Below are 10,270 nucleotides of genomic sequence, written 5' to 3'. Positions count from 1 at the left end.
AGAGAGAGAGAGAGAGAGAAAGTGAGAGAGCAAGCCGCCAGGTCCAGGACTAGAACCATGGTCAGTGCTGTGGGAAACCAGCACCCCTAACCACCATGCCACCTGCCAGCCCCAGAGCTTAGTACTTTGAATTCCTATGGACCCATTTACTCTCCACCCATTTATTCCTGAAGCGATGAGTTTTAGAAAGAGGGATCGTTTCAGCATGGCTGCTACTTCGTTCTTTTCCAATCACTCATTATTTAAAGCGAGATTCCAGATCCAACTTGCCCGGTACCTGACCCATTCCTCCAGCTCCAAACTGCCCCAAATCCCTAGAATACAACTTTTTGGCCCAAAGCCTCCCTTCCATTTCTGTGGCGACTTTTGTCCCGTTAGTTTTGTTTTGATGGCTGTGACCTGCCTTCCCAGCTAGACAGAAAATGCCTCAAGGAAGGTACAGTTAATCTTTGTGTCTGCCCAGGGCCTTGTATGATGTATGTGCTGATCATCAACATTTGATGATCATATGGGTTTTGATGCTAGGAATGTGGAGAAAGATGAGGTTGCAGAAGAATGGGAGAGAACATGGGGCCTACACTACTTACTGGCATTCAACGTTCATCCTTTCATTCATTCTGTAAACCCGGTGGCTTAAACTCACGCCGGACGCGTGTGCGTGCGTGCCCAAGATCCTGAGGGGAGAATGGAGGAGAAGGGATTGCGGTGTGGCCATCCCCCCTGGGGAGGGGGGGTGATTTCTCACTTTCTGTCTCTCTGTCTCTGTCTGTCTGGCGAATGCACACGCCCTGCAAAAACCTCTCCAAAAAAAGAAAAAAAAATCTGAGAGACTTTGGGTATTTTACTGCTAGGAAGTGCCCATATGAATCCCAACTTAGGGCTCAGATGTTTGATTTCCTATTTTTCCTGCTACTTGTGTGTCACCTGTAATGAGTGCTCAGTCCACCAAAGTACTCAGAATGGCTTTTCGATGAAAAGGGAATGAAGAATTGTCTCTTTGGCTGATTGCAAAGTAGAAGAGACCAAACAGTTCTATCTCCTGCATGGGCATCTGTGTTTCGAGATTTATGCGATGTATACTAATAACAAACTTCCCCCCCTTTTTTTTTAGAGAGAGAGAGAGAGAGAGAGAGAGAAAGAGATTTTTTTCTGTGGGCCACATGTGCTCACTGGAGAGACAGAGAGACAGAAAGTGAGAAACCAGCCATGGGGGGATGGCCACGCCACAATCCCTTCTCCTCCATTCTCCTCTCAGGATATTGGGCACACATGCACACATGCCCTTCATGAATTTTAAGCCACCGGGTCCAGGATTTGAACTGCTGTCAACTCCATGGGAGTTCAGTGATGTCACTATTATACCACCTCTGGTCCTCCATTTCTTTCTTTCTTTCTTTCTTTCTTTCTTTCTTTCTTTCTTTCTTCTTTCTTTTCTTTTTCTTTTTTTTTAAGAATTGTTTATTTCATTCTATTTGTTGTTATTATTATTATTATTTAATTTTGACCAGAGAAAGAAAGGAAAAGTGACAAAGCAAGCCAGGTCCGGAATTCGAACCTCATTCGGCCATGTAGGAATCCAGCACCCCTAACCACCGCCACCTGCCGGCCCCCCTTCTTTCTTTCTTTTTTTGGCCACTGAGGTGTGTTTTATTTTCGTTAATCATGCAAGTAATTTCTATAATACCCCAGGGCACACCGGAGAATTTGGGGAGGCCCCTCAAAGACCCACAGGCGGATGAGATGGGCGCGGAGTGCCGGGGTGGGGGCGGTTCACAGCGCAGTCCGCGGCTTGAGTCCATCTTGCAGGTGGCTCCTCCTCCACATCAGACTCGGGACTCGAAGATGACAGGGTGGGGAACCCTCCAGGCGCCTAGGAAATTTGACTTTGCTTCTCCTGCTCAACGGTCTCCTTGGTCGGCAGGGTGTTCTTCTCCTGCGTCTCCGTTTTCTTCCACCTGGCCTCATCTAAACTGGCGATTTCTCCCATGTCCGGCTTGTCTGCCATTTTCTCGAAACCGTCTGCGGCATCTAGCTCCGAGCCCGGCTCCTGGTACTCCCACTCCCGAAGCTGCAGCAGGAGACACCTCCCTCTTCTTTCTTAAAGATGTTAATTCATCTTTCTCTTTCCTACTCCGTGAGTATGTGTGTGTGTGTGTAGTTGTGCACACCTTTATTACTTGCAGCCTTATCAGCAATACCAATATTTATTGAGCATCTACAATGTGTGGATACAAATCTCAGAAACATCTACTTTCTCTAAGCTCTATCACTGACTCACTAATTCGTTTGTTTATTCACTCAACAAACCAAAGTTTTATTGAATCCATCGATAAAGGGCTGAAAATACAGAGATGGACAAGACAGATGTGACCCTCCCCGTCAGGGAACCCACATTGTAACGGGAGAGACACACAAGACACGTATATAATGAATAGGCCCCGCCTGCTGACAAGCTGAACTGCAGAGCTGAAAGCCACATTGCAGTCTGCAGTTCAAATTCTGAGGTCCTTCTGAAGATGCCAGGTGCATGTGTGCATGTCCAGGATCCTGATGAGTTGGAGAGTTGGGGGGGCGGATCATGGAGTGACAGGACCCTGTCACCGTCTGTGGTGTACAGGGAGACCTCCGACGAGAAACCTGGGCTTTCCGTGTGAGTCCAGCATCACAGGGCGTCGCGTTAACTCTGTGTCAGTGCTGCTGACCCTCATCACCGTTTCTCCTATCCGGTTACTTGTTACTTCCTGGTGTTCCTTGCATATTAGGGATCCCCTTTACAGTATGATCCTCCAGTTTCGGCTCACCAGAGCTACAGACTTCTTAATGCAAGCGGAAGGAAGTTTGGACTGAGCTCATAGAGTGTTCAAGAGTGGCCTTGTTTTGGCCATTTTTCTGGGGCTCTGGGAGAAGTTGAACTGGGAATTCCTAGAGGAACACACTACAATGGGTAGAGAAGACTCCAGAAGCATCAGAGACACTAAGACTACATTCCCAGAGTCCCCCTTGCAAATGTTTGAGTTTCTCCCCTCCTCCCCTTCTGTCTAGGGGGGACTCTGCCTCTCTCACTTCACATGGTCCTGAGAATCCAGTCCATTGAACCCTCACCACATCAAGGGCTGGGAATATGATTTATAGTCATTCAGATGATGTTCTGTGAGAATGGTTGAAGCTTGATTGTGCATCAAAATCACCTGGACTGACCAATTAAACCAGATTTCTGGGGTTGCACCCCCAAAGTGTTTGATTTAGTAGCCTTCTCTAAATAATCTAGCTAAACTCTTTTTCTTTTTTTTAAGATACAATGGGGGGGAGGTGGTGGCGGCAGGTGGCATGGCGGTTAAGGAGCCGGACTTCCATATGGCCAACTATGGTTTGAGTTCCAGAGCTCGTGGCTTGCTTTCTCACTTTCCCTTTCTCTCTTTCTCTGTCTCTCTCTCTGGTTAAATTAAAAAATAATAGTAACAACAAATAAACTTAAGTAAGTAAATAATTCTTTAAAGAACAGATACAATGGAACTGGCCACTTCGTCTAGTGGCTGGGGAGCCAGATCCTACATGGCTGACTGTGGTTGGGTCCTGACGGCAGTGGCGTTTGAAACATGCTACATGATGGAGAAATGGAGAAAGTTTGGAGGTGTGGCCACGCCCCATGGGGAGGTGCTCTTTTCCTCCGAGGACCTCCTATGTGAGTTTAGATAGATGTGTGGGAGTTGGCCAGGTCAAAGTGGGAAGGAAAACTTCTCTGTAGAGGGAAGGGCAGGTACAAAACATCTTGAAGATGGACTGCCATCATATGTTGCTTTCTTTTCCACCTCACCCCTACAATTAAGAGTTGGGACTAGGACTTAGGTCATTCGGATGATCCTCTGTGGGAATGACTGAAACTAGTGTTTGTAGTTCTTCGGTCCTGAGAGCTGATCTTCGCAGGGCTGTTTTTTCTCCTCATTTAGCTGTTAGTTTAACTGACATCTCCTTGGCCGGGTTTTCACCTTGTCTTCTTAATCCTTAGTCACCACCCCTTGCCAATCACCTTATCTTTTATTTTATTTACTTCATTTTTTTTTTTAGAGAGAGATTTTTGCTATAGGGCGCGTGCGCTCGCCAGACAGACAGAGAGAGACATAGAGACAGAAAGCGAGAAATCACCCCCCAGGGGGGATGGTCACGCCGCAATCCCTTCTCCTCCATTCTCCTCTCGGGATCTTGGGCACGCATGCACACGCGCCCGGCGTGAGTTTTAAGCCACCGGGTCCGGGACACGAACCGCGGTTGACTACGTGGGAATCCAGCGACATAGCCATTACGCTAACTGCTGGTTCCCATACAATCCCTTCTTGATCCTCCTCTGGGACTTTGTTTTAAGCTGTCAGGTCCAGGACTCGAACCACAGTCGACTACGTGAGAGTCCAGCATTGTAATCATAATGCTGTCTGCTGTTCCCAACCTTATCTTGTTTTTTTTTTTTTTTTGCATAACACCTAACACATTCAGTTATTCTTACACATTCATTTTACGTTTCCCCTCCCACTTGAATGGAAGCGTCAAAGAGAAAGGGAGGTTTTTCTTTCTAAAAAAGAAATTTTCAGCGCCTGGCACAGAGCAGTCGTTCTGTGGATATTTATTGAGTGAAAGAACAACGCTTGGCCCAAAGTCCGCACCTGGCAAAAGTCACAGGCAGGAAAGCTGAGAACTCGGTGGGGGGTCGGAACGCAGACCGTGGCCCCGGGGACCTCAAACCCAGGAGCCACGTGTACACCTGACAGCGTGCGGGGGCGTGGCCGCCAGCCGGAACTCAAGAGCGGCGGCGCCGGTGGTTTCCGGCCGCGGCGGACACTTCCAGCGGAGGGACTGTCCCGTGGCACCCGGCCGGGCCGACGAAGACGGGAGGACGGGAACAGCGACGATGGACGATCACAACCTGGAGGAGTTCCGCCGGCGCTGGCAGGAGGAGCTGGCACAAGCCCAGGCGCAGAGGAAGAGGCGGCGGCCCGAGGTGGCGCCGGGGCGCGGCGAGCAGGCTTCGGGGTACCTGGCGCTGGCCCAGGGCCTCCTGGAGGGCGCAGGGCGGCCCCCGGTGGCGCGGGCTACGCGGGCTGAAAAGCAGGACGCGGCCAGCCCTTCCCGCTCTCCTCCGGCCCGCGAGGGCGCCGGGGGTGGGGAGCAGCTGCAGGAGCAGCTGGTGGACCAGCTCATCCGCGACCTGGTGAGTGGCCGTCGCCTCCTGTGGGGCCCCGGGCCGGCCCCCGCCCTTGGTTCCAAACGCGTAGGGAGTTGGAAAGTAGTTCTCTCCGTGTGTGCCACCAGTTGTCGGGAAATACCATAGGTGGGTGCATGCATGACAGCTGCCGTCAACCGGGTGACCTAGTCCCCCAGATTCTGCTGTGTCTGCAGACAGTTTGGGGTGCCTCAACGCGAGTGTGTGTATGTAGAGGCCAGGATGTTGAACATCCTGCCATGTAGGGGGCAGCGCCCATGAAAAATTACCCATCCCACAATATCAGTAAGTATGAGCTAGGCAGTTCTGCTCTGGAAGGATAGATACCTAAACTTTTACCAGGTTGCCTTCGGAGAGGAGGACCCAGGAAATGGATAGGAAGCAATTTTCACTGTGCTCGGTATCATGTTTGTAGTAGTTAATTTTCTTAACCGTGCATGTATTCAAAGAATTAAAGCAGAAGACTCCTTTGGGTGCTATCATTAAGATAAAGGTTCTTTTTGTGAGGCTTGGGTCCCTTGGAGAAACGGGAGGAACCTGGAGACCCTTTCTCCGTAAAAATAGCCCCTACACAAAGTTGGAAGAGTCAAGATTACCTGGGTATGCCTCCTTGGCTCTCAGGTTAAGAGTAGAACAAGACAGTAGGCTGTAATGGTTTGATTTAACTAGGTTCTAAGGAAACCTGTGTAGTTTTTCAGTTGAGAATAATTGTTAAGTGGCAAGTTGTTTCAAGAAATAAGGAGTTGGTGTTTTATGTAATAAGTAGTTTTCGAAATGGTAGATCACTGGGAAAATCATGATGTATTTTTCTGTTTTTCTATGCCAAAATGCATCATGACGTTTCCAACAACCTAGTAAATTCAGGGCCCTCCCCAGACTTGCTGAATCAGTCACTGATGGAAGAGTTCTGAAAGCTGATAATGGGAATGAGCAGGCAAGTTTGAGATGTAGTCTTGTTTATAGTCCCCTTTGGTTTAATATCCTGATTCACAAGGCTTTTCAACGGTAATACTTCTGAAGAATAGGCATCCGATACCAAAAACAGTGGAGAAGTGTAGATTATTTCACTGCCTAGAAATGTGGCCTGGCTAGGTATATGCTACATGTGTGACGTACAGACTGCCATCGTCTTGAGAAGTACACCTTTAGGGGGACCAGCAGTTAGCGTAATGGCTATGTCACTGGACTCTCATGTAGTCGACTGCTGTTCGAGTCCTGGACCTGGTGGCTTAAACTCACACTGGGCGCGTGTGCGTGCGTGCCCAAGATCCTGAGAGGAGAATGGAGGAGAAGGGATTGCGGTGTGGCTGTCCTCCCGGGGGGGAGTTCTCGCTTTCTGTCTCTTTGTGTCTCTGTCTTTCTGGTGAGCGCATGCGCCCTAGAGCAAAAACCTCTCCAAAAAACAAAAGAAGAAAAAAAAAAAAGTAGTACATCCTTAGGAAGTTATTATAAGGTTAGATATATAAGTGTATGAAGCTCAAATTAATTCGTCATTATGTAGATATTTCAAAATTTGAAAAAAAATTAAATCTGAAACACTTCTGGTGCTAAGAATTTCTGTCTTTTTTTTTTTTTTAAGTGGTTCCTTTATTTGTTATTTATTTAAGGTTTTTGCCCTCAGGCATGTGTGCTAGTTGGAGAAAGAGGTGGAAAGTGAGAAATCACCTCTCAGGGGAGGATGGGAGGATGACCATGTTGCAATCTTTTCTCCTCCCAGGATTTTGGGCACGCCTACACAAGCCGCTGGGTCTGGTACTCTAACTGCGGTTGGCCATGTGGGAACCCAGCGCTTTATCCACCATGCCACCAATAACGGATACTCACCCTGTACGCTGTGTCAGAACTAGCTCCCATCCCCCACATCCACAGGTTCTTTTCCACCTAAGAGTAACCACTCACCTGACTGTGAATGCCTCATTTTGTCTGTTTTGAAGCTATATGTAAGTGGGATTATACAGCATGTGTGTTCTTTTTTTTTTTCCCTTTTCCCGAAGGTCTTTGTCACAGGGTGCATGTGCTCAGTAGAGAGAGACAGAATGACAGGGAAAGTGAGAAATTACCTCTCTGGAGGGATGGCCACGCTGCAGTACCTTCTCCTTCATTCTCTTTTGGGCATGGATGCAGAAAAGCCTGGTGTGATTTTCAAGGTGCCAGGCCCAGGAGTCAAACTGCTGTGGGCCATGTGGGGAATCCAGCACCTTAACCACCACACCACCTGCTGGCCCCACAGCATGTACTCTTTTGTGTCTGGGTTCTTGTGCATAACTATGTCTGAGAATGATCCCTGTGAATATGCCATGCTTTGTTTTCTCATTCTATGGTAGATAGGCTTTATCGATATCTCCTTTTTAGTTCGTGCTATAGGGTTCAATTACTTACCAGAGAGAGACAGAGTAACAGAAAGTGAGACGTCATCTTCATGGGGATGGCCATGTCACAATCCCTTCTTCCTGCAGTCTCCTCTGAGATTTTTGGGCACGCACGCGTGCACATGCACACACACGTGCACGCGCGCTCACACACACACACACACGCCTAGCATGATTTTCAAGCCTCCAGGTCTGGGACTAGAACTGCACAGCTGGCCATGTGGGATCCAGGGCCTTAACCTCCACCTGCTGGCCTAATACCTAGTTTTTTATTTTGCAATCTTTTTTATTTATTTAAGAGCAATTTTGCTGTAGGGCATGTGCTCTCGCAGGAGAGACAGAGAGAGATGGGGAAAAATCACTCCCCCAAGGGAGATGACCACACTACAATCTGTTCTCCATTCTCCTCTTGGGATTTTGGGCACACACGCACATGTGCCTGGTGTGAGTTTCAAGCTGCCAGATCTGGGACTTGACCTACAGTCAGCCATGTGGGAGTCCAGCAACGTAACCATTATGCTATCTGTTGTCCCCCTCAATAGGTAGTTTTAAATAGCCATTTTGGGGCTATCAGGAATAGTGCTGCTGTTAACATTTTGTGCATCTTTGGAAATGTGTACACATTTTTTTTTGAGCATTCACCTAGGAATGGCGTTACTGGGTCATAAGGGATTTATGTGTCAGCCTGGGTAGAGGTTGACAGTTTTCTATTCTTTTTTTTTTTTGGAGAGGTTTTTGCTATAGGGCGTGTGCACTTGCCAGACAGAGAGAGACAGAAAGTGAGAAATCGCTCCCCAGGGGGGATGGCCATGCCACAATCCCTTCTCCTCCGTTCTCCTCTCGGGATCTTGGGCATGTATGCACACGCGCCTGGCATGGGTTTTAAGCCACCGGGTCTGGGACACGAACTGTGATCTACTACATGGGAGTCCAGCGACATAGCCATTACACTAACTGCTGGTCCCAGTTGACAGTTTTCTAAAGGAGTCATACTGGTTATTTTACCTGTGATAGTAACTCAAGTATGTAGACTATCTTTCTCTTTCTTCTTTACCATAAATAAAATAACACCCAACCGAGATGACATATAGCAACTGAACCTAACCCCAGCATTGGTGAGGTGATAGTGACAAACTGGGAAATACATGCCATGACTGGGCTAACGGTGGTAGTCACTGCCTGCATCAGCTGGTTGTTACCACATAGGTTTCAGTGTTGCAAAGTCTGTAGACTTTTTTAAAATTGGCAATCTGTATTTTTATAGGGACTCATCAATTTTTACTGCATAGAAAAACCACTAAAGCATTTCTTAAATCAATCACCACTTATTTAGGTCACTATTCTGCAGGTCGGCAGTTTGGGCTGGGCATGGGTGGGCTCACTCACGTGTCTGAGGTTAACTGCTGGCCATCTATTGCATCGTAGAGAAAGGCATGATGCGTTTTTGCGTAGGAAAACACATCAAGACTTTCTTGGCAATCTAATAGCTCTACTTGGCATTGGCTAGTCATTGTGTGTTTGTGTTTGTGTGTGTGTGTGTGTGCATGCATGTGTAAAGAGAGTGCACTTTTGAAATGTCTGCCTAGGTCATGTTTGTTATTGTCAGTGGCCAAAGCAAATCATACGGCCAGCCCAGAGTCAGTATGGACTCCCTTAAGTCTCTGAGTACAGGGAGGGATGAACAAATTATTACTCTGCTGGAACATGGGCACATGTGTGCTTGGCACTCCCAGTGAGGTCTCCGGACACAAACCCAGAACCTTCCTCTATAGGTCAGCCTCATAGAGTGTCACGTTTAACCTTAGTGCCACCATCTGTCCCCTCTCTCCCCATATTTAGTCGTTAGCAACTAATACAAAAAAATCAGTAACGTTTTAGCTACTGATGTTGCAGGTTAAACAACACCTGTCTTGGGCCACCTTTTGTGATCTTTACCTTTGGCCTTTCCTAGAATCCTTGCTGAATCAACGAGTGATTCCTTAAAAAGATTTAGTGCCATATGCGACTCCCTGGAAAGTCTAGCAGAGGCTGATCCACTTGACAGGAAAGGGAAATAAAATTCTGGTACCACCCTCGCCTCTCTTTTTCCTCCAGCCTTTGTGTGTTTGGTGTAGTCTCATCCAGTTCAGAGTCTTCAGTAGCATCACTAGAGTGAGAACCTGTAAGTTAGCATCAAGAGCTCTGTCACCTTTGGGAGGGTAGGTGAATGGTGCTGCCTTGAGGTGTCATCTGGCTGCATGGTACAGGCCAGGACCTTTGATGGATGAGCTCAGCTGAAATGAAAACTTAGAAATGACTCCTCTGGAGCCTCGTCTGCTCTTAGGACACTTTAATCGTACATAGGAGTCACCTCTTAATAGGTGATGAGTTGAGAATACGTAAATTGGGACTTGATAGTCTTCTGAGCATACAGTGAAACTAGTATAGAAATGGCGCGCCCTTGGTTAGGGTTTTAGAAGCAGTAGGCACTTCCCCTTGTCTTCCATTCACCTCTCTCCATAAGCTCAGGCTTCCTAGAGATAATGGAGCCGCCTAACTGAAATCACAAGTCTGCTGCTTTCCTCAGTGTGGTGGTTGTGAATCCAGTGATTTGGTTCCATTTTTAAGAAGGTGATGTCTCAGGACTCTGGGCTACAAGCAACAGCTACCCAATGGAAACTGGCTTAAAAAAATCAAAACTGAGAGACCA

At 47.6% G+C, this 10,270-nt stretch overlaps 1 protein-coding gene and 1 pseudogene across 1 annotated transcript in view; one reads left to right on the top strand and one right to left on the bottom strand.

The window, feature by feature from the left end:
• Nucleotides 1-1,870: 1,870 nt before the first annotated feature.
• Nucleotides 1,871-2,005, bottom strand: LOC102481677 (thymosin beta-10 pseudogene; annotated as a pseudogene).
• A 2,805-nt stretch (nucleotides 2,006-4,810) lies between these two features.
• The window catches only part of FBXW8 (F-box and WD repeat domain containing 8), a 136,955-nt gene continuing 131,495 nt past the window's right edge, over nucleotides 4,811-10,270 (top strand). The window contains exon 1 of the mRNA XM_006151574.3: nucleotides 4,811-5,200. Within this exon, the coding sequence (XP_006151636.1) occupies nucleotides 4,901-5,200 (300 nt within the window). The 5' untranslated portion in view covers nucleotides 4,811-4,900. The remainder of the gene's footprint in view (nucleotides 5,201-10,270) is intronic.

The sequence above is a fragment of the Tupaia chinensis genome, unplaced genomic scaffold (genome assembly GCF_000334495.1).
Source record: "Tupaia chinensis unplaced genomic scaffold, TupChi_1.0 Scaffold000320_1, whole genome shotgun sequence".
In the NCBI taxonomy this organism is placed as follows: domain Eukaryota; kingdom Metazoa; phylum Chordata; class Mammalia; order Scandentia; family Tupaiidae; genus Tupaia; species Tupaia belangeri.
The sequence above is the reverse complement of the archived record's forward strand: the minus strand, read 5'-3'. Positions and strand labels throughout refer to the sequence as shown.